This window comes from Ostrinia nubilalis, chromosome 3 (assembly GCF_963855985.1).
Source record: "Ostrinia nubilalis chromosome 3, ilOstNubi1.1, whole genome shotgun sequence".
NCBI lineage: Eukaryota > Metazoa > Arthropoda > Insecta > Lepidoptera > Crambidae > Ostrinia > Ostrinia nubilalis.
The window spans coordinates 11,144,898-11,170,575 of NC_087090.1; the positions used below are offsets into that span (position 1 = coordinate 11,144,898).

At 36.5% G+C, this 25,678-nt stretch overlaps 2 protein-coding genes across 2 annotated transcripts in view; one reads left to right on the forward strand and one right to left on the reverse strand.

Moving 5' to 3' along the window:
* Positions 1–17,521: 17,521 nt before the first annotated feature.
* On the reverse strand, positions 17,522–19,088 carry LOC135087935 (WD repeat-containing protein 82). The gene has a single exon (XM_063982794.1). It carries the CDS (start codon positions 18,787–18,789, stop codon positions 17,842–17,844), a length of 948 nt encoding a protein of 315 aa, XP_063838864.1. The 5' UTR covers positions 18,790–19,088; the 3' UTR covers positions 17,522–17,841.
* A 2,366-nt stretch (positions 19,089–21,454) lies between these two features.
* LOC135087927 (chromodomain-helicase-DNA-binding protein 7) overlaps positions 21,455–25,678 on the forward strand; it is a 44,211-nt gene continuing 39,987 nt past the window's right edge. Inside the window, exon 1 of the mRNA XM_063982782.1 lies at positions 21,455–21,704. The gene's annotated coding sequence lies outside the window, so the exon portion shown is untranslated. The remainder of the gene's footprint in view (positions 21,705–25,678) is intronic.

Sequence of the window (25,678 nt, forward strand, 5' to 3'; positions counted from 1 at the left end):
ATACATAATATGATGCTAATAATACCCAGTTTCTGGCCTGGGGGGGGAGAGGGGGGGGATTAGTCATACCCAGCTTATAGCCTGGTGGGAGGGGCAAGCCTTAAACAGCTTCTGGCCTTGGTGGGAGGGGGGAGAGGCAAGTCATACCCAGTTTCTGGCCTGGGGGGGGGGGGGGGGGGTCAAGTCATACCCAGTTTCTGGCATGGGGGGGGGGGTGTATGAGGGGCAAGCCTTACCCAGCTTTGGGCTGGGGGGAGGGGGAGGGATCAATTCATACCCAGTTTCTGGCATGGGGGGGGGGGTGTCATAACCAGCTTCTGGCCGAAGGGGAGTCATATCCAGCTTATGCTTATGGCCTGGGGGAGGGGCAAGCCTTACCCAGCTTCTGGCCTGGGGGGGGGGTCAAGTCATACCCAGTTTCTGGCATGGGGGGGGGGTGTATGAGGGGCAAGCCTAATAACAGGTAGGTATTGCGTGTACATCGAAATGATCTTCATAGCAATGTCTTGTATGTAGCCTAGGCAGAGTGTATCTGCCTCAGCTATACCTTATTTGTCGGCCGTTTGGTGTAGTGGTTCAGAACGGACTACTATGCCGAGAGGTCCCGGGTTCGATTCCCGGCCGGGCAGAAATTGAAATGATGAATTTTAATTTCTGTGACGGGTCTGGGTGTGACTATGTATAATATTTATGTATTTAAAAAAAAAGTATATAAGTAGTATATCCGTTAAGCTAGCACCCATAACACAAGCATTAAGTTGCTTACTATGGGGCTAGCTGGCGCTGTGTGAAATTGTCCAAAGATTTATTTATTATTATTTATTTATTATTTATTGTTAGAAGTAAATAAATTAATACTTATACATTTTTATATTTTACTTGGAAGAAGACAACACTTTATGAACACTTTATTTGAATAAATCGCCAAATATACCACCGCGGAGACCCCAATCGCGTCTCTGCGTTCCATTGAATCGTATGAGCGTATGGATTTTTTGCGTTATTTTTCACAATTTCTATTTTTTAAAATTACCTATCGATAGCTTACTTTATTCTGATGAATAAATGTCATTACAAGTTTTTCTCTAAAACTGATAGTTTGGCTAGAAAAAAATATTTTCTATCCACGCAGTACGCCGGCAGCGTTCGGATCGGATATAATGACGTCATCGTCCCCGCGCCGGGCGGTCAGTGAACTTTTTTAGTAATTTGGCCATAACTTCGTCAATTTTTGTCGTAGAACAAAAATTTTTGGACTGTGTATTAAGGATTTCTTAGCCCTATAAATCTGCATTCACAGCTAAAAATCGAAATGATCCTCATTTAGAGAAGCATTATTCAGGGTTAGATAACAAAAAAAAATTTGGAAAATGTGAAGATTTGTGGCAACACGAGTAAAAGGACCGTCACCTGGAGTAGAATTTTTAGATTTTTTTTAAATGCCTTATTATTTTGAAAATATGCCACATAGATTTTTTTTTATATTTTTCTGATAACCAGCACAACTTGCCTCAACACCCAGTTCCGGCTTGACGTTACATTACGGGACACCCTGTATATCATAAGGATATTTATGATATACACCACTACATTTTTATCACCGAAAAAAAAAATTCTGGGTAATGAGTTATTGATACTGATCCTATTTATGCAAAAAAAAAGTTAAATAAAGCTACTCAAAAAGACAATGCCGGAAATTGGCGTCTTTTTTTTTTCGCGCGGCCATCGACCAAACCTTGTTTTTTGATTACAAAATAGTGTAATAAACCAAACTTAGTATGACATGTATACCTCTAAACTCAGTCTGAACTGAGTTACGAGCATCAGAAGTTTGATGATTTTCATACTAGATTTGCTGTTTGGGCGCAAGTTTTGTAAGAAATCGCACCACTCAGCTGTTATGGCGGATCTTAAATTCACGAACTACGAACGACGCGCGATCTCAATTGGAGTTACACAGTAGGTATTATTATTAACTAGTGTTAAAAACTCACAGAAATACAACGTGACGTATTACGTAATTACTAAATTACTGTTTTCGTCCTTTGCCCTGCGTTTAATTACAATTCTAATTACCTACTTGAAATGTTGCAATAAAAATAGCCTAAGATAGGTAGCTAAGTAATACATTATTATTATTCTGTGATGATAACACTGAAAGCCGCTGTTTTGGCAGATCTTTGAATTACAAATTTCTTTTAAAGTCGTAGTAGCCTCGTAACGACACATTGGTGTGTATTCGTAACGTATTCACAGTAGGTAGGTAGTGTATTATTAACTTACAATTAGTGTTAACAGTCAGAATACCACGTAAAGAAGTACGTAAGTGTAATGAAACACTTATTAGAACTCAAAATTACTTGAAATGTTGCATTAAAATGGTCTAAGCACAGAATAAGTAATAGTACAGGTACAGAAGGATTACTCCGCAAGACGATTTAAATAAATGCGAGTCTTGCTACGACGCGATACAGTGGAATTTAGCTCGCACAGCACTACGTACCTACAATTTTATTCACCTACAAGTTTTGTCTATTTCTATTGCGTGCCTCTGAACTAGAGGTGGGCGCCACGCCGGCGCGCCGCCGCCGCCGCGAATTTTTTCACGCCGCCGCCGCCGACGACCAGCTGTCGGCGCGCCGATACTGATACTGTACAAACTATTTGAAATTTATTCCTCTCCTATACTGTACTAATTTGTGTTTCAAACGCAGAAGAACTATTTTTTTATTGAGTTGAGCGGCTATTCTAGTTCAATAAAGTCCTAGTATCACTGCGACCGGTACCGATCTATTGTGAATTTGTGATCGCCGCTATTTTCCTTAAAGTTCGCCTCCGAGTCCTGCATCCATTAGGAATTGCAGTATCTTTTGAGGGGCGATATGTTTTACATCTTGTGGGCTTAGGATGTGTTTGCCCAGGTGTAAGCTCCGCTTGCGCATCAAAGGTCCGCAGTCCGTGAGAATGTGTAGTGGCGTTTCATCTGCCTCTTGGCACATCCTGCACGTTCTTGGATTCGGACAGTCCCATAGTGGACAAGTGCTTTTTAAGCTGCTGTGTCCAGTGAAGGCTCGAACTGAGATGCGCATTTTGATCCTACTCAGTCCTATGATCTGCTTAGAGCATTTTCGGTGATAGGCAAAAGCCTATATAAGAGCTTTGGAATGAGTTAATCCTAGCGTATCTGACCATGCCTAAAAGGATTTGTTTAAATAGATGTTCTCCAGGGTCATTCGAGCGAGACTTTTGAGAATGCCACAAAAGGGTTCTGGACCATATTGTGTTCCCTCCGCTCCCGCTCTGGCCAGTTCGTCGGCATTTTCATTGTCCACGATTCCCGCGTGACCTGGAACCCATCTCAGCGTTACTCTGTTACGTTTTCCTAGGGTATTCAGTCGACTCATGCAGTTTTCTACCAACTTTGAGGTGATTAAGTTGGAGTTTAAGGCCATCAGCGCGGCCTGACTGTCTGAGTTAATGTAAATTATGTCGTTGGCATATTTTTTTCGCAGGTTAGCTCCCGCACATTCAATAATGGCGTAGACTTCTGAAAGATAGAGGCAAATTTACCCAGGCTTTGAGAAAGCCTAAGCTTCGGCTGCTCTCCATACACGCCAAAGCCTACGTTAGGGCCCATTTTTGACCCATCAGTAAACCATATAACAGAAGAACTAACTATAATATTTATTCTTTAATGCCATATAAATTGTACACAAGGCGAACTTAATGCCATTGATATACTAATAATTGATTGAATACCTTAATACTAACTATATTAACAGTTAATCAAGTACATTATTCAAGTTACTGCTTGGTCTAGTAAATAATTGATCGCAAGAGGCGCCGGTCCCTCAAGATAACCCACACTATTGGAATATACTTTAAGCGAATCACTCACACAGAGATTGGCAAATATGTCTCGGAATGCAAATGGGTACCACAACCTCTGGAAGGCAACAAAGTACCTCCCTCAAAGTGTTCTCTGCTTATTAGGTCCGGTAAAACATGAGTGCGAACTGACAAGAAAAATCTCAGACCTTTGCTACATGACACGCGGTTTATTTAAACCCATTGACACGGATAATCCAAAAAATCCACAATTCAATCAAAAAAATTAATAAGATCAAGCATTGGACTTGATCCGAGACTTGCAGCTATGCCTGTCTTTGATTCCTACTGATGATGCTGATTCATCCGACCGATTTCGGTCATGGTGACCACTTCGACTTAGCTGTCTTAGCGGCGCTGGTGCGTCCGAAGATGGCTTACATAGCCGATCTTCGCGGCAAACTCCTCGCACACTGAGAGTTAGTTAGTTAGTAGAGAGTAAAGTTACCCGCCGCCAACATAATTGTAGTGAATGGCGGCAGATGGACGGGATTTACATAATCGCGTTTTGCGCCGAGTTCAGTTGTGCGTTGCTCGTTGAATTCGCGGACTCGGCCTTCCCATTGTGATTTGAGAGGGCTCATTTTGCATCTTTTCGTATGCTGCTTCTGGATATCTTTGTACTTGACTATCTGAGGAGTTGACCGCCATGTTTCCGCTTACCCTCCTCAAGTTCAAAGTAGAAGATTGATTCCTACTACGCTAATTGAGGACGAAAGACGCAGGAGGACAAAGTGACTGACATAGCCCATAGAATCGTTAAAATCAAGTGGCAGTGGGCGGGCCACATATCTCGTAGAGCTGATGGCCGCTGGGGCAGTAAAGTTTTTGAGTAGCAACCACGAGCCGGAAGACGTAGCGTGGGCAGGCCTCCCACTAGGTGGACCGACGATTTGGGGAAGGTCACAGGAAGTGCCTGGATGCGAGCGGCACAGGACGTCTTTCGGCTGAAACGAAAGAACTGACGCTAAGAGAGATGGCTAAGCTAAAGAAATAGCCAAAATGGACCCTCGTAAAGCACTTGCATTTAATCTGATCACCATGAAGTCCATGGTCTTGACAATGACCACACTGAGTGAGAAGAACCTCGCAAGTCTCTTAACTTTGGAAATTATCCATAAGGCTGGCAAGTCGCCTAACGAATTCTCTTATCGCTCAATTAATCTGACATTTGTATTGTTAAAATTATCATTCTTGCTCGTTTATTCCCTTGCCTAAGTATGACAAATGTAATATAGTATACCCGACCATAAATTTTGGCAGAAACCATACCAACCATAATCAGTACAATGTTTGAAAAATAAAGAATCCTGTACGTCTGCTTTCGCTGCGGCTTCAGCTGGGTTTATCATAAAGGACTACTCTTTGAAATTAAAAAGTACCTTCTAGCACACTCCTGCTGATGGATTCTTATCTCAGTGACAGACAGTTTTAAATCAAACTCGGTGACAAAATCTTCTCTTTTTAGCTGCAGAGCTGGAGTACCCCAGGACTCTGTATTTGGTCCGATACTCTATAACATCTACTAGTAAAGTAGCCCAGACACCAGAAAGCTGCGGCATTCCTCAAATGTAACTGTGATCTTAAAGTGACTAGACTTTTGCAATGTCAGCTGCTTCGCTGACCAAGTGGCGCATGTAATTAAGCCCCGAAGTCTCACCATATTATCATTTAAGACGTGACAGCTAATCCAACATTAACTATGTGCCTCCAAAGAGCTCAAAAATACATGTTAAGGGTACTTTTATCGGCACATTGGTACGCTCGCCTTTAGGAAATACACGAGAACCTGATCTCAGCCAAACCCGCTATCCAAATATCAAAGTATCTATGATCAAGAGAGCTAATTTACTAGGGTAAACCACTGCTTTAGTGGCTCAAACCCCAACCAACTGCATATCACCTGATTAGTCTTGACGACAGATACTAAAAAAGCAGATTTTAAAAAAAATACCTAATGAACAAAGGTCAAACAAGGTCACGCCGCCGACGCCGCCGCCGCCGAGGTCAAAAAGTCGGCGCGCCGCCGCCGGCCAATTTTATATCGGCGCCCACCTCTACTCTGAACTCTTCTTACGCTGTTAGGGTTGCTGTCTAGTGAAAAAATAATTAATCTACTTACTTATTTGTAATGAGGTACGTATGTAGGTAAGTATGCATTCATTATGGAAAACAAGGCCTTTGTCCAGCAGTGGACGTCATTTGGCTGAAACGAACGAACGAATTCTGAGCAGTAGTCATGGTAGGTTAGGTTCCTATACTATCCTAAGAATTATTGATTACCTACATGGCCAACATACCTTTTAGCATCTTTGGGAAGCGAAAAAAAAAGATAAATCCGTTAGATTTCTTTTCGAATTTTAACACCCGAACGCCGCACAATATTTCTTTCTCTTTATGTCCATTTTTAAATAATACTTCGATCATAAAATTATAATCATACTACAACGCACGCCAGCGTCCTGACGGGCGCGCGCGTGACACTCGACTGATATAATACCCGCCGGCGGGGCGCTTCGCTGTAGGTAATTATCGGATGTACCGCGCGGAGTGAGCCAGGCCTGAGCCCCGATTACGGTAATTCTTAACGTCAACAATCCAGACACGCTTCTCGATTCTGCGATACGATTGGTCGTTCAACAGCGTACGTCAGCTGTTTTGACCAATCGTATCGCAGAATCAGAAACGCGTCTGGATTGTAGACGTTATAAAAGTTACCGTAATCGGGGCTCTGGTCTAAGTTAGTAATAATAACACTGGAAGCGTGGTCAAGGCGTGAGCGAGACAGACAGATCAATGTGCGAGCGCGTACGACTACTCTACTGAATGAACGAGCAGCGGAGTGGCCCAGCTGTGACGCGTAAAATAGGGACTAAAGAAAATTTAATAAAAAAAATAACTTTATAAAAATTTAACTTTTTTTTTTTACTTTATAATTTTCACACATTTCTACGTAACCTGTTAAAATTTTTCCGGTGATAAAAAAGTAGTGTATATCCGATATTATATCGGATATACAGTGTGAGTCACGTTAAAGTGTACATATGAAAATAGATGAAATTAGACCTATTTTTATCGACAAAAAAGAGGTCAAAAATTTTTTGAGATTTTTTTTAAATTTTTTATAGAATTTTTTTTCTTCCAATTACTTATTGTAAAGAAAACGTAATAACTTTTAAACTAAGAGGTATATTCTGATAAAATAAAAACAGTAATAATGCTAAATAACAGGCGATACTAAAAAAAATACATAAAATACACAAAAAATGCCAACAAATAATAAAAAATGATACTTTTTGAAAAAAATCTGCTTATAAATTCGTATTTTTTTGGTTATTTGATAAATTTCTCCAAAAAATCCCCGTATAACAGGTGGTTTTTATTACTTTTTATTATTCTCTATCGTATTATCTTTGTAAAACTAAAAATTGCATGTCTCTATCCCTATCACAACATTTGCTATGATCGTTTGAACAAAGGCCTGCCACAACATTATTCTCCGCTACAGGTAGAGACAATTTTAATTTGAACTAAAATGCTTGTTTTACTTCGAAATCTTTTGTTTTTATTTGAAATCTAACTTGTCTTTATCAAAATTACAGATCTAGAGCCATTTTCAGTTTCGTTGTTAACTAAGCGTTGAATGGCGCGCCCGCGTCTTTCCGTTCTATACATAGCCAGAACGCAAGGGTGTGAAACTAATCGAGTATAGTTTGGAGATGACTTTTTTTACTAAGCTCCTCCAAACTATACACGACCAGTACGCATATGCTGCGTACTGCTCGCGTATACTTTTTAGTGACTTAGGTCAATTATCTTACTCCAAAATATACATCGCCAGTACGCATACGGACTAATCATGTATGTATTGTAATAAGTGCGTGATTACAATTTATACGCGAGTAGTTGCATGCTAGTCATTTTGACTTATTGACCTCTCTTTCTATTACATATTAATTCATATCTGCGTGTCTACTTTAAACATTGAATCATCTTTCGACACGTATTCTGCCATAGAAAAGATATTTGTTTTGGGGCTGATATTTAATTTTCACCAATTCTCGAATAACTCTTAAATTAAGAATTATGTAGGTATGGAAATATTATTATGTCAAAATGATTTTGTTCTTGAGATAAAAGTTAATAAATAAAATAAATAATAAATAAATATCCTTAGACATTTTACACTGCGCTTCTAGTCCCAAACTAAGCAAAGCTTGTACATAATACTAAGTATTAAACATACATACTTAAATACTTTTTTTTTGTAAATGCATAGTTACTATACATAGAAAACACCCAGTCCAATACAAACAAATATGTTCATGCACACAAATGTTTGTACTGTGCGGGAATCGAACCCGCTCCCTCCGGAATAGTAGTCCGTTTCGAACCACTACACCAAACGGCCGATAATACAAACCTATTTAGTTCAAACGATCATTGCAAACGTTGTGATAGGGATAGAGACATGCGATTTTTGGTTTTACGAAGGTAATACGATAGAGAATAATACAAAGTAATAAAAACCACCGGTTATATATCAAATAACCATAAAAACACGAATTTAAAAGCAGATTTTTTTTCAAAAAGTATCATTTTTTATTATTTGTTGGCCTTTTTTGTGTATTTTATGTATTTTTTTAGTATTGCCTGTTATTTAGCATTATTACAGTTTTTATTTTATCAGGATATACCGCTTTGTTTAAAAGTTATTACGTTTTCTTTACAATAAGTAATTGATAGAAAAAAAAATCTATAAAAAATTAAAAAAAAATCTCAAAATTTTTTGACCTCTTTTTTGTCGATAAAAATAGGTCTAGTTTCATCTATTTTTATATGTACACTTTAACGTGACTCACACTGTAGGTATATCATAAGGATATTTTCGAACCCTGGAATACACCCAGAGTCAAAAACCAATGGAGTGTGGAGAAAATAGGATTTGTCGATAAAATTGATCATATTACTGCGCCCTAACGGGTCGGACACTGCAGCTGACCGGACACACTGTAGGTATAGGATTTAACTTTTCATAATCTAGTAGCATAGCTGGGCATTAACTCGTTAATCCGTTAATCGTTAATAAACGAAGTTAACATTTCTATTAACGTGTGGAACTCAGATCATAGAAAGAAATCCCTTTCTATGATCTGAGGTGTGGAACAACTCTTGCAACTGAATTTAAGACCAGTTTTCCTCAACCGATTGAGCTGAAATTTGGTATTACTTATGTAAGTACGATGACAATGCAATGCTATGGTACCATTGAGCTGGTCTGATGATGGAGTCATGAGGTGGCCATAGGAACTCCTAAATGAAACGGCGGCATCGCATCGAATTTGGGATCGTTGAATTTGTCTTTTCGAGCACTTTAGTACGAGATAATGTCCAGGGTCCTGATGATGGAGTCAGGAGGTGGCCATAGGAATTCCTAAACGAAACGGTGGAAACTTATCGAGTTTGGGTTTGCTGGATTTGTCTTTTCGAGCACTTTGGTGCTAAATTGTATTGTAATAGGGATGTTTCCTGGGTAAAAAAGCAAGAGTTTTATCAAAACTACTCGACACGTATTTTTAACTTTTTAAAACTAATGAAAATTTAAAGAGATAAAGCGTGCCAAAGTTCTAAAGTAAAGGCCCGTGACGTCAGTGAGTGCGTAAAAGTGCAGCACTTCGTGACGTCGCGCGGAACTTCAACGTCTTCAACGCCCTATAACTTTGTAATTATTTGTTAGATTGACAATTCAAAATATACGTGTCCAATATTTTTTTATATTAAAATTGACGGACTAAAAAAATTTTTTTAGGAAACTAGCCTATTGTACCAAGGCCTGAGGCTCTGAGATTGAGATACAACTAAAAAGTGTAAAATAAAATTATAATAATTAAAAAACTTTTTTAAAAACAAGCTTTTATTCTGAAATGCAGTTGTACTAAAACAAATAAATAATTGTACTTATTCAAGCCTAGGTTCAAATAATTTCGAAAGCTTGTAGCACAAACATAAAAGAGGAATAAATTCCATGCGCGATACAAGCTTTCGAAATTATTTGAACCTTGCATACAATCATTTTTTTCGTTTTATCATGTGTTAACGGATTAACGATTAACGTTAACTTGCGTTAAATCTTTCGAAATGTAACGTTTTAACGTTTAACGAAGTTAATTTTTTTATTAACGGTTTAACGATTAACGAAGTTAACTATTTGATTAACGGTGCCCAGCTATGTCTAGTAGGTAACCCATAGGCCCTGTGAATTAAAATAACAGAAACAGAATTTGAATTATTTTTATTGATAAAAAGTCTCATTTTAATTTATATTTACTGACTACATTGATTTGCTTTCTTCTACACTTTAGGCTTGAAACTAGTTACTTACCTACTAACTAACAACATAAAAAATAATTTAGTGTTACATTATTTCGTGTTTTGATGCTTGAGTACTTAGGTACCTACATACTTAAATAAAAAGTGACCCATTCGTGGTTCGTGGGTGATCAAACAGATAGGATTGATTAAAGCTCAAAATATACAACAACTTTTCTACAGAGGTACTTACAAATTCCAACAATAAAAAAAAGATTTGAACTTCTTTCTCTTGCGCATGGGTCTGCTGGACTGGATCACACACATCGCGATAACACGAAGATTTGCGCTATCGCGACGTGTGTAGCCAAGTATTCGCGTACTTAATAAAACCTACCTACATTATTTCGGTGCTTTTTGCATAGTACAAGCTTCGGCAACAGTGTTAACTATCCATTACCTGTCATGTCGTCTCGTTCTATCGCAAAGAATTACCATTTGATGAGAGCGAGAGCAAAAACGGAAATGGATAGTTAACAGTGTGCGGAAGCGAACTGCAACGCGATTGAAATGACGTACGAAAATCCGCTTTTTGACAAATCCAATAAGCCCTAAAACGTATACGCGGGAAAATGCCGCAGTGCGGACGTTTGCATTAGTAGGTATTACTTGGTTATAAAATCATGCGGCAGCGGTCTAACCGTAGTGCGGACTCGGCCTAAAAGCTGACAGAAATCTACTTTTACTCAAACGCAAGTCAAACGCTTCACGAACAATTGCTGTGTTCTAGTAATTTTAGTTTAAAAAATAAGGTGTTCGGACTTTTAATGAAAAGTGCATAAATCTGTTCGTCTTTGTTAGCTTTACCGTTAGAACTTTACCGTGATACCGGTCTTAGATATGTCAAAAAAGGTTACAATATTTTTACTAAGAAATAATCTTGAGTGACCCTGGCTGAAAAATTAAAAACTACTAGATTTAAAAAAAAAATGGATCTGTCAACAGCACTGGACCAGACAGAGCCCCGATTGGGCTAATTTTTAACGTCTCCAATTCATTGCCGCTTCTTCACCAGTTGCGCGCCGTTTTTCATTCCAGCTGAGGTGCAAATTCGGTATCGCGGTAAAGTAAAGAGTTAAAGACGAAATAACGGAATTAATCACTTTCCAATAAAAGTCCGAACACCTTAAGGTAAACGGCTACTAGTTCGTGATAGTACGTAAGTTCGTAAGTTTTTTTTCTAGCTCAAATAATAAGCAAATGGAATATTATTTATAAAAATTCTTCATTACTATAAAAACTCTATTATTTAAGCTATCTAAAAAACCAAGTACCAACATTGTGGCGCCAAAAATGAGAGCAATACGAAGCTTCAAACTCTCAGAGAGCCAAAAACAGCCGTGCGGCTTGCAAAGGTTGTTCTCACCGTAAGGTTAGCGCTCCAACTTCTTAAGCTTATAAAAAGGCGAAGGAACGTCCATTTAAATAAAACTTGTAATAGTGGTTTCATGTGTTCCTTGACAATTGATTTGGCTTAGAAAAAAGTTATATGAAAACGTAGAATTCCTTTAAAATTGCGATTAATTGACTCACGAAATAGCGAACATATAATTTTTCGGGTGTCCCCTATTTCGTGACACTACCGATTCAAGGATATTATGGATAACATTTTGATGCTTGGTTTTTAAATAATTATTTATGATAATTTAAATGTAAGTTATGAAACAAATAATGCATTTATTTAAGTTTCTCATGACCTAAATTCGGTATATGTTTCGTTCACTAGAATTTATATGATACGAGTTTGAAGTTCACATATATGACCAATTTTAAGATAAATTAGCTTAAGTAGTACCAGCATAATTTTGGTTTTATTTCGATTTGTTTTATTTATCTTTGTTTATTTGTATTGTATCTGGGATAGATAATAGTTAATTGACACATTTTGACAATAATCCATGAATTTTACTTGGGGAATTTGGAATAATCAGTATCACGAAACAAGGAACCGTATTATTGTTACTTTTTTCCAAGTTCGTGATATGTTAATGTATGGTGTTAGGTACTTTTATGACACATACCATTAAAGAAATCGACATATTTTTTAGTTTTTAATACTTACCTACCTAAGAAATTAATTAATTACTTACTTTTTATTATGAGTTATTGGCGTATCTGGGGTTCTTTTCAGGAGGGGGGGGGGGCTACCCTCACTTGAAACAGCTCCAGGGGTGGGATTATGGGGAGAAGGGGGAGGGGTGTTACAAATAACAAATCAAAATTTTACGGCTACGAAGGGGGAGGGGGGGGGGGTAAGTCCCCCTCCACATTTCTAATGGTTATATAAATATTTTCACATATCGCTAGAAATAACAAATCAATATTTCATGGGTACGAAGGGGGGGGGGGTAAAGTTCCCCCCCCCCCTACATTACTAATGGTTATATAAATATTTTCACATATTGTTAGAATTAACAAATCAAAATATTACTAGACACATTATTTCTTATGAATATTTCAGGTAAGTAATATCGTCAATTTCACTTAATTATTTTATTCTAAATTTTTATTATCGTTTTTCAATTTATTAAACCCTTAATCATTATTTAAATATCCTAACTGGATGCATAAAACCTTATCCCGAAATAGGGGACATGAGTTCACGAACTTAGAAACAGAGCAAAATTTTGTCACGAAACAGGATCCAAACAAGAGGTCCGCAGAACAATTAATATAAAAAAAAGTTCAAACTATATAACTATAAATTATGTATTAACTTACTGTCAAAAGACCAAAGTTTAGCATACAAAAGCTTTCATACTGATATCATGCTTGGTTATTTTTAAATAAAATGTTAAAGTCGTAAGAGCCTTAATATACCGAAGCAGGGGGCACTTACCTTATTTAGTGTTTTTTCACTGCAGACCCACGATACCCCTGGCGATACCCCTGGTGGTATCGTGGGTCTCGTTAAAGAACTACACTTCAGACCTACGATACCCCTGGGAGTAAAGCTGACAAACGAGGACGGCGCGGGCGCGGCGCGCGGGGAGGGGGGCACATCGCGCGCACAGTGTTGTTTGTGCAATACCTCTATCAATTCTAAATTGATTTCATTGAACATGCAATAAAATTTATATCGTTCAAAATAAAAATAAAATAACAACAATTCATACCTACATACTCGTATGATGATTAATTAGTATCAGGTAAAGTACCAGGGCAACATAACCATATAGGAGCTATTTTGTGAATACATAATTTATTTCTCGGGTCAACCAAGAAGAATTTGATAATAGCTCCTATAAGGATATGATACCCTGGTACCTTTTATTTACCGCAGTAAATTCCTTTTTTTCCCCACTGCTCAACTAGACTGCTCAACTGCGCAACTGTTCAATTAAAATATAGCCTAAATTTAATATTAGGTGAATAAAAAAAATATAAATTATTGATAATATCTCTTTTTTTCCCAAGGGCAAACTAATCATGTGAATCATTGTCGCACACAACGTGGTAGATGAAATTATCTTTTTATCACATCAAATAACATAGATTAAAGTACCAGGACAAAAAATAAATACATAATTATAGTCAAAAAGTTAATTTATAAGTGCTATTAATTAATTATTCGTTGTATGTAGATATGAATTGTTGTTATTTTATTTTTATTTTGAACGATATACATTTTATTGCATGTTCAATGAAATCAATTTAGAATTGATAGAGGTATTGCACAAACAACACTGTGCGCGCGATGTGCCCCCCTCCCCGCGCGCCGCGCCCGCGCCGTCCTCGTTTGTCAGCTTTACTCCCAGGGGTATCGTAGGTCTGAAGTGTAGTTCTTTAACGAGACCCACGATACCACCAGGGGTATCGTGGGTCTGCAGTGTATTTTTTCACTATCCACAGCAATGTTCGTGAGGGAGTTTGACTTGAGTTTGAGAAAAAGTAGCTTTCTTTCAGCTTTTACACAAAGAAGCAACAGTTGCATTTTGTTTTCGTTTGAACTAGCTGTCAAAGCGACACCGCAATACGAATATAGCTGACCCACGCTGAACTGTCCCACCAAACTCAATGACAGGGGGGCGCTACCATCGTTCAACTATATGGTTTCCAACATGGCAAAAATCGGAACCAGCGATCCGGTATTGACGGTGGCGCCCCACTGTCAATGTCATGCACAGGACAGTTCAGTATTTTGGAACTATATGTGAATAATTTCGTTCGTCGTCTAGTCGCGTTGTAGTTGAAAATATTTAGCGCAATCGGGGCCCAGGGGTGATTTACTGTTTGTACTCCGAATGACTGTCGTGACTATACCGATCAAAATGGCGCAAATATTTGTACGCGCAACTTTAGGGCCCTGTCACTTTTTTATTTGTAGAGATATTTTCATGATTCTTTCACAATTATTATTAGTTTTATTTACATTTTCAAGTTTTATGAAAAGAAAAAAATTGGAAACTTGTCCATTGCACATCAGCTAGAATGAAATTGGAGCGCGAGTCGCGCGCGACTGGAGATGAAACGCGAATGAATAGACAATTTGACACCATTCCCCAACAATTCGAAATCACACCTAAAAAGGACACTTCATTCTGGTTCTTCATTTTAAATTGTCTATAAATTACGAATACGTGAATCCTGTCTTATTAAAAGTTCTTGAGTCGTAACTGCATACAACTGATGAACTGATGCGCGAGCATGCGTCGGAAGCCGGTCGGCTTCGAGCGTATTCCAGCGGATACGCGCGTTCCACCGCATTTTTGGCCGAACGGACGCTGCGCTGCGCGCCGACTTGCACCGGTCAATGTGAATCCTGCCTTAACGTATAAGATCACCCTCGAATCAATGGGTCTGTATTTCACCAAACTGAGTTATGCAAAAAGACAGTAGGATCGACTAATGTACCTAGTCAAAAAGACTTTCTAGGATTTCTATTGGTCAAAGTGTTAATGTTCGACGATTTTACTTAACAAGTACTAAATAAATAAGTTCGGCAGTAAATTAACTCAAATTAAAAATTAGACTAATAGCTATCGATATACTTATTCGATACTGATGTAACCTAAGTGCCTAAGGTTATAGTACCTAATCGGTACAAGTATCATAATTATTGATACCAATGGGATGTAGTATCATTTTACTTCGACGTAAATACGAGTGAGTACTTATTCCAAGCCTAAATTGTACAGTTGAATAATTAATTAGGTATTATAATTATTATAGATAGACAGATAATTAATACAGAGTAACTTTTAAATTTGTTGACAACTTACATTACCATTCATGATTTTCATGAAGCATCCAAATAATTCTTATTAATTCGTCTATTTACGCCCTTAGGCTAAGCCCTTATAGTGGTTTATTTTATCTAGGGTTTCTGCCTAAAGGTGGACGGACGCGCACCTGTCCGCGTCACATTTTATAAATCTTTATCTACGATCGCGCACCTATCCGCGCCGAACGATCCGCATTCCCTAAAAAGCTGGGGCAGATGACGTCATGAAATTCAGCGCGTTCGATGTGTGCAGCTGGTGCAGCGCGTACGGTACACATTACGATTGCAAGTGAGCGAGACTATGAGGAAATGCGATGACTGCGGCGCGGACAGGTGCGCGTCCACCTTTAGGCCTCAGCCTCGAACTTAGCGGGCAGCGGGGCGGCGGCGGCGGCGGCGCGGGAGCGGCAGGATCTTATGCGTAAAATCAAATGGACCGGTTCTCGAAAACAGCGGCGCGGCAGCGGGCAACGAGCGGGCAGCGGCGAGGGAGCGGGCATCGAGCGGGGAGCGCACTCCTTCTTTTGCCCACAATAAATCGAGCGTTAGGAATAAATTTGAATCGAAATAAAATTGTCGCCGTTGTTCAGACATTTCGTTTGCGAATAAAAACAAATATCTCGACAACACAACCCCGAACACAACACTTCGCCGCTAAAGCGCCGCGCGAGCTGCCCGCTGGTTTCGAGAACGGGTCTGCGTTACCCGCCCCGCTCCCGCGCCGCCGCCGCCGCCGCCCCGCTGCCCGCTAAGTTCGAGGCTGAGGCCTTAGGCAGAAACCTCCAGTTAAAATGTACAGTCAATTATAACATCTATTTCTGATGACATAGTACCAACATGTTTTGTAATGTACAAATTTTATTATATAAGTAAGTAGCAAGGACTTCTGTTCTGTTCTGTACCTCTAGCACGAAAAACTTTCGACTTCGATTCGCCATCAAAAGCTTTATTTTGAAAACATAAACAGCGCCCCTCTGAACGTGACGTAAACTTGTATGAAAAATGGTAGCATGACTGCACGACACTAATTTTGACAATCGAGATCGTCACGTTATCGTTGAATTCGAAGGGCTTATTCCACTTTTCACTACTACACTACACTACAGTGAACTTTTTGTTCACTAATCCCCGTTAACGCCAATTGGAGCTTATAATGGGGAATAATGAACTAAAAAGTTCACTAATCCCTGTTGACAATCCCCGTCAAATAGTGGAATAAGCCATTCGAAGGCTGAGTATCGAATTTTGTCGAATACGCAAATAAATGATTCGAAGACGAAAGTTTTTCGTGTTAGAGGTACTGAGGGAGTGATTAATTAATTATAACATTCTACAAATGGGATGTTAATTCACCAAAAAAAATCCACTTAACCAATTTAATGGTTGGTTGGTAATTTAGATATTCAGTTTATTTAGATGGGACAACTGTTTACTAAATAGTATCAAGTACCAACAAAGTAGAACCCCAGGTAAATAAGCTTCCTGATATGTTTTGGTTTTACATAATGAACTTTGGTGTAGTTTCAATGAGTTTAATAGACCTTATTTGCTACAAATCAATACATCAATAGTTACTCTGTCCAGATTATTACATAATATTGATATAGGTAAGTATGCAAGATAAATATGCTTATAAAATCATGAGTTTTATGCTTTAAGAATACAATAGATATATAGCAACTACAATAATATGCAAAGTACAATCACATTAATCCAGCTTAAATGCAGGCCATAAATGTGTTTTGTAAGTACAAGTATAAAATATTGGAATGTAGGTACATATAATTAAGATACATCTTCTTTATCATATAGCTGAATGTTACTAACTTATTACAATAGTACTTACAACTTATGTGTAAGTTTAAAACACTTAAATGTAGTTTAACTTCAATTAGAAAAATATGCATCTTATTTGTGGCTAGATTAATGAAATTGTACTATGCCAATAATTCACTTAAGCTTTTTTTTATCCACAAATAAATATATTTGTGAAACATTTACAAATCTATTAGACAAGCTCCAATTACAAAACCATTCAGATGTTTTTAGCTGTGCATTGGTGTTTATTTAAAGAGGATTCTTTATGAATACAGATACTGTTCCATAAATTTCTGCCTTTCTAGCATAATAGCTACAAAGTACACTACACAAGACAAATATAGGTAAAGGCTCAAGATATGAGGTGGATGTATAAAATCACCATTACAAGGTCTGCTCATGATTGCAAGATTCAATAAAACATGCAATAGATGTTTTTTCCGTTTTCTGCACAGTTACCTATACCTAGGTGTAGAATTCTCATTATGTAGGTAGAGTACCTCTAGAAAATTAATTAATAACCTAAAGCACTGAATATCCTCTTAAACATCATCAACAGTGGGCAACCAGAATGCCATATTGGTACATGCTGATGCTAACATCATAAATTTTGGATTAAACTGTACACATTGTATTGGTGCTGGATGGTCTCCATTTAAGACACATACTTTGTAACCAGTGTCAGCATTCCAAACATGGACCCTGCCATCTGTTGAACCACTAAATATATATTGGGAATCTGGACTGAATGAAGCTTCTATTGGAATTCCTTTATTATTCAGGTGTCCCGTGAAGGTTTGTAGAGGGGTTCCATGATAAGCATCAACAAGACGTATAATTGAGCCATTAGTACTTATCAACATTGTTTTGCCATCCCGTGAAAATTTTAAACCTGTCCAATCACACTCCTTTTCTTGATTTAGTTTAAATGTCACAAATGGGCCTTTATCAAAAGACCTCAAGTCATATAATTTGATACTTTCAGAATTTACTCCTGCAGCAAATATAAGACCCTCAGGGTCATATGCTGCGACTGGTTTACCTGATAAATGCATTAACCCTTGACAGTTTGGTGAGCGTAAATCCCAGAGTCGTAAAGTCTTGTCCAAAGATCCTGATAAAAAAGTGTCTTCTATGGGAGATAAACAGAGTGTAACCACTTTTTTGGTGTGTCCCTGGAAATATCTTATGTATTTGTTGTCATGTAGTGACAAATATCTTATTGTATCATCAACTTTAGTGGAACTGTGAATTGCTGTGTTTTTAGCATGGGTGAAATGTATCAGATCAACTCCATATTTCTTACTGTTAACTGTAATCATTTGAGTTCCTTTTTCGCAATCATATATCACAATTTGATCATCTTCACTGCATGAAATTAGTGTTTCACCATTCGGTGAGAAATCTATACTGTTTATTTTATCTGTATTTTCTCGAAATACCTTCGCCACCTTAAAACTCCTGACAACTTGGTCTACTAGCTTCATCATAATGTTCAGAATGAAACGCCGATGAAGCAAATATTTCTTTTCTTTGAAGCTTTGATCCAATATATTGTCAAACTCCTGAAGATCAGAACAGCAGAATCACTGTACGACGTAGTGAACACGATAACTACTGGGCACAACAGTCGGTAGATATTTGTCTGTTAATGCTGGCTGATCAACGTATCGTTTTGTGTTAGCTAATTCAATTTTCACGACGGTGCTTCTTTTTCACATGAGCTTGCCTTCATAAAATTCATTTAAACAAACAACCACAGACCAGCCATATTTCAGCTAGAGAAGTGCGAAAACTAGATGAAATGATTGACTCGTAATCGTATAATAATCGAACTTAACATCCGTATCCGTGTCGACCATGTTATTTAGAGCAATAAACAATTTTAACTTACAATCACGAAATAAAATGTAAATTCTAAGGTTTTTCGTGCAAAAAGCAAAATTAATAGATACCATGGCGATTATTTATCGACAACGATATTTGTCTACTTTGGATACCGTAAAGTGGGTGAATAATCAAATTTGAGGGATCTGGAATCTGGATGAAATCTGGAATAATAATATTATAAAATACGACATACAGGCATTCATATAGTTCTTACAGCAAATAACGATAGCATTGATAAAGATAGCATGATAAACTAAGCTATAATCATGTCGTTGTTATTCACCCCGTTTTTAATACAAAATCGGACCTCAAATTTCAAATGACCCAAAACTAAATAGGTAATAATTGAATAACGCTTACCTTTCAGCAAATATACAAAGTAAACAAGATTTGTTTTGTTTCCGTTAGTTATGTTGTAGATAATTGCAAAGTTAGTCACCATCAAATCTGCTTTCAACTGTTGGACTCACTTTGACACCAAAAATATCTGCGAAAATGGCAAATTTCAAATGAAAGCATTAAAAACTATCAAAAAATTAAGTTCATTTAAAAATGCAAGGCCTTGTTTTATGAATATAAGCGTGATTAAAAAAAGAAAAGATGTTTATTTCTTTCCATAAAAATGTTGCACTTAGAGATGGGTAGTGGGTAAAAACCCATTTCACCCGATTGGGTTTAAACTGGGTGATTTGGGTAAAAACACCCATTCTGGCGGGTGAAAACAAAAATAGCGTTTTTTTAAAGTGAGAAGTGGTATTTGTTGCTAAGGGGGCGTTCTAGTGTTACGTAATGCAATCTGGGGGGAGAGGAGGTCTTGAAAAACGTTACAATGCGTTACAGTGGCGGAAGGGCGGTCGATTTCAAGTTTTTAAGCAGAAGTACTTTGTAGTTGGTGTTGTTATTTGTAACTTTATACCGTAATGTCATCAAAGAGAGAGTTTGGCATCTTTGGCATCACCCCTCCATGTCCTTGCCATGATCACAAATTATTGTGTTCCTACTAAATTTCTTTTAAATCGGTTCAACGATTCTTGAAATAACACCATTTTATAAAATAATTGGTCACATCATCATAACGTGATCAATTTTACGATTTGGCCACGATATAAATGCATATTAGTGTTAAATTTGACTTATTACTTATTAATCAATAAACTTAAATGAGAAAAATTCAATAAAAATAAAGAAAAGATACCAATTGAAATAATTATAAAATTATTTGTTTTCACCCGGTGTAAACACCCACGGGTGGAATGAAACGGGTTTTTATTGGGTTTTTACCCTCATGTGGGTTTTTACCCGGGTGGAAACCCATCTCTATGCACTACACCCCGCAGTTGCTTTTTACCCCAGAATACTGATTGTTTCCAAAGAAGTTATTGATAGGTAGGTACATAGGTACATACTCCATTCTCTTCTCATTTAATCAATAATCATAATTTGTTGTATTTGTCATCATTATTTATTATTATTTTCTTTCTCATTATTCTCTCGTACTTCTTTTTCGTTTTAAAATCTCTAGTCTCCAAACATAATATCATATTATACAAATAGTTTGTGTAAGCTATGCAAACTAAAGCCGGGTCTCCAGTGTGGTCTTTGGCGCCTACACAATCCGGCCACAGGCTATAAGTATTGTAAAAAGTAAAAACTATTACTGAAAATTAGTTTCAACTCACATGATAATTCACATCAGGCTTTGGTTGTTTCTAATTTACTATTAATATTATCATGCTTAATTTACATTCAATAAGTTTTTTGTTCTTCTTCTTTTTTGATGATGTTGGCAATACACGTCGAGGTCGACTTGATTTGTGCCATTTTCAAGTATTTAAGTGATATTATACGAGTTACAAAATGAGATCAAGTAATATAATGATGGATGATAGATGATACCCCTTCCCACCCTTTGAGTCTCAGTAAAGTTGTGGTGCTTTACTGAGACCTCCTATGGATAACTTGAAAGAACCAGAAGAATCACGATGCACTGTTTTGCTTCACTTGCCCACACTCATGCACGTTCACGAACACTCAATGGTTAATAATCCACCATTATTACACATTAATAGTCGCCCAAACACTTCAGATTCCCGCCAAGAAGTTCAAGTTTTTTGTTCAAATATGGTTCAAAACTAGGCCATATTTTCTAAGATATCGATTGTACCTAGTATCGATTTCATTATCTTTCGAGTCTGTTACCTATCATTCACCCCCATCACCATCACTGGCCCACTTACCAATTTAAAAAATTAAGTTGAAACAAAATGGACGGACGAGTGCAATGGCGTTCTTGTGATTTTGAATAATCGGTGTGGAAATATTTGTTGTTATACTCGTGGAATCTCCCATAAAATAGACCAGAGAAATCTTTAGCCGACTATTCTCATCAGATCACTTATATCTTGCTACATATTGAAATTCAATTTAGCTCATTGAAATTAGTTTAGCCAGGCAGGAGTCTCGACTTTGAGTATGGTATCCATTTTGTGATCTACCTTGTTGTGTGGCGTTTTTCGTAAGTATAAAGTTTTCGATAATTTCTGTTCTAAAGGCACAAAATACACGTTGTTTTTGAAAATATTTTCTTTTAATGACGCTAGAAATGTAGTATGACGTGGTTGAGTGTTGTTACAACTTGTTATTTGAACAAATCCTTCTTGTTCTACTGTCCAAAAATTTAGAAAGAAATCTGCAAAGTACTTGTCTTTATTAAGATAAGTATTGTGGTGCCAGTCCTAAATTTTATCTCCTAGGTCAATAAACTAGTTTTAACTGTGTATAATGAAACCATGTCATGGTTATTAAAAGCTTAATGTACCTACCTGGGCCTAACTGCTAGAGTATTACATACCATCCAGCAGATTAACCCATAATTTTTCCACATGATAGCATCATAGGATAATATTTTTCCAGAGTACTAAAATTTACAAATCTTTTTGATAATTTATTCATTTCTCACTTAAATGCATTTTTTTTCATCTTTTTGGTAAGTACCAATTAAAAGTAATTAAAAATAGTGTGATAACAAACACTTTTTATTTGTTTAGCGTCTTCCATACATCCTCTATTAAATTTTACTTGTAAGTAATATTTTCGGCGTAAACTTTAAAATACAAATTTTCAGGGAAAAAAATGACAAATTGTTATTTTTATTAAGGTATAAATTCTTTAGCTGCAATTTATTATTCAAGATAAGTTGGGATGACTGATTTTGATCTATTGTCATAATAATACCAAAACATATCAATATTAAGGGTGTATGTATATGTTACGGTCAAAGTGATAAATGTGAAAATTATGAATAATCGCCGGTTATTATGAATAATTACCGCATGATTTGGTAAATGTGATTAATATGAGGTCATTTATGTGTGTATAAAACTAAATAGGCGGCTTAGGGGTGGCCCAAGGGCCACCCCCGCCGCACCTTAACCTATTTTTCACTTTAAATCAAAACATTATGTTATAGGCATCATGGAAAAGTAATATTATGCAAGAAACATTCCAAACTCATTATGCCAAATTATATTAATATATGATATCAAAACGTTCAAAAGTTTGGCTGTACACGAGCACGTACACAAGATGTTGTTCTCTTTTATGAAATTTGTTAGTACTAAGGTTGAATTATTAAATAATCACTGTTAAATGTGATTAATTTATCACTTTCACCGCGACTGTCGGGAATTATTCATAATAACCGGTTATTATTAATAATTTTCAATTTATCACATTAACCGTAACATATACATTAAGCCCCGTGTCTTACTATTTTAGTTGTATGTGTATCATGCAATTTTTGGTTTTACAAAGGTAATACGATAAAGAATAACACAAAGAAATAAAAACCACCTGTTATGGGGGCATTATTTGGAGAAATTAATCAAATAACCAAAAAACACAATAATTCGCAGATTTTTCTCAAAATGTCGTTTTTTATTATTTGTTGCCATTTTCTGAGTATTTTTTAGTATCGCCTGTTATTTACCATTATTACTGTTTTTATTTTATCAGGACATACCTCTTAGTTTAAAAGTTATTACGTTTTCTTTACGATAATTAATTGGAAGAAAAAAATACTTTAAAAAAATAAAAAAAAGCAAAAAAAATTTGACCTCTTTTTTGTCGATAAAAATAGGTCTAGTTTCACCTATTTTCATAAATGTACACTTTATCGTGACTCACACTGTATATTCATATCTAAATGTGAAGCTGAAAATTTTATGATTTAAAAACACATTAACTTGAAAACTACAAAAAAACTGATTACCTTTATGGATATTGTAAGTAAAATGTGTCAATTGCCAATTGTGGGCTTTTATATCTATTGTTTGTTTGCTGAAGGAATAAATCAATATCAGATTATACTTTAGAATTGTGGCACTTAAGTAATTCTAAACATTTAATTGTTATCATTAGCTTACTTAGGAGGAACCATGTTATATTTAAAAATGAATTAATCTACAACACCATGGACTTCAAGGCATGAGTGAATAGGCATTTTCCAAGTAACTTGCTTCATCATACAAACAATGCAAACTACTAGTCTTGCAGAAATAGGCTGACTGTGGAGTATCTCACAACTGTTGCAGAATTGCTATGTAACCTAACGGGAGAAGCTGTATCGCTATATGTTAACTTCATATTCATAAGCGTATAGCTTTTCCCCTTGGTCACATTAGCAAAATCATCATCATCCAATGAGAAGATTAACAAAGAAGAACGGTCACGCCCCATACAAAAAAAACCCAGACCCGACAGAAACGAGACATACCTCAGTTTTTTTGTCATGTCTGAATTAGTTAAATTATATATTTTTTATATTCGAAATCTATGTATAACACCTAAATATAACCCTTTGTTTTTGTTCAGGCGTTATACAAAAACTAATACAAAATGCCTATTTATCACCAAAATTGGTAAATGTATGTACCTAAATGTCTATTACAGCTGCTATGGAATGCATCTAGGTGACCTGGAGATACAGCCGGATTATACAGGGTGGAAACGAGAAGTTACAAAATTCAAAAAATGTATGTTACGAACTTCCATAATCTGTAACCTATTATTTGGTACCATTTGAAAGAGCTCGTGAAGCACTTTCAGAATCATTAATTAGTTTTTCGATATCTTGTATAGATTAGAAATAATCGAGTGAGATCACTTATCGTTTTAACCCTGTATAATCCGGCTGTATCTAGATACTTTCCATAGCAGCTGTAAAAGACATTTAGGTACATACATTTACCAATTTTGGTGATAAATAGGCATTTTGTATTAGTTTTTGTATAACGCCCGAACAAAAACAAAGGGTAATATTTTGGTGTTATACATAGATTTCTAATATAAAAAATATATAATTTAACTAATTAAGACATGACAAAAAAACTGAGATATGTCTCGTTTCTGTCGGGCCTGGGTCACAGATGACCGTTCTTCTTTCTGTCAAGATTTACTCAAGACTGAAGATAAAGAATACAGGAGCACTGGTTTCTGCAAATTTAAAAATAGTTTGTTTGGAATGTTATGTATGAACAACATTGTTGGTATTTATAATATTTGGTAAAGATGCGATTTGACCACGTAAACACGCGTATAAAACGCAAAAGGCACCACTGACAGATTGCATTGTCACAACTAACTGAATGCCCTGACTGAAAATGTTGTTCATACAATATGATGAGGGTTGCAATCACTTTCACTTGACCGGAAACACATCCAGTATGGGATTCCTTTTTATAGTGTCTAAATGTATTAATCAAAAATACTTGGAATCATGGACCTATAAAAAAAGGCGGACGGAACTCGCGCTACAACAAAACTGTGACGCAAAATTTTGGCGTTTGTCTATTGTGTGAGTGAATTTAGGGATGCCATGTTAGCCAAAACATTTTACCCATTTATTTTAAGAAAAACATAGATCGGCAGATGTTACTTGGAAATGTAGACAGAATTATTCCGTGCCATTTTAAAAGGATGAAAGGTGAATGCGTTGAGGTAGGCGCGAAATTTTCTATGTGCAAATTTTCTTACATTGTTTGCAAGTCAGTGTGTCAGGGTAGGTATATAATGTTGATCAAAAATGATTCACGCAGTTACAAATTACGAATCTTGTGTACATTATAATCATAATCTTATGCATCATCAACATATTATTATTATCTCTGATAGATTTTTTTTTAAAACATACAACCTGACACTGACTTGCAATCAATGTAAGAAAATTTGAATTTCGCAGTTCCACATTTTTGGGAAGGATCAAATTTGCCTATTAAAATATATCCCATTAAAACACAATTATTATGATGCATTATTTTATTTCCATAGTATGCGTAATAAATAACTAAAAAGTCCTAAAATTATTATTAATTTCCCATATTTCGGGTAATTTTCCCACGTAAATAACTGAGAACACTGGTCTTTGACGTATTATTTTTTCGAGTGAATGACGTTTGATTTCAATTAATTTCAATATTTTAATGTCGGGAA

Bases quoted from the DNA above. Each gene is read 5' to 3' on its own strand.
- LOC135087935 (XM_063982794.1), bottom strand. From the start codon at position 18,789: ATGATGAAGCTAGTAGACCAAGTTGTCAGGAGTTTTAAGGTGGCGAAG.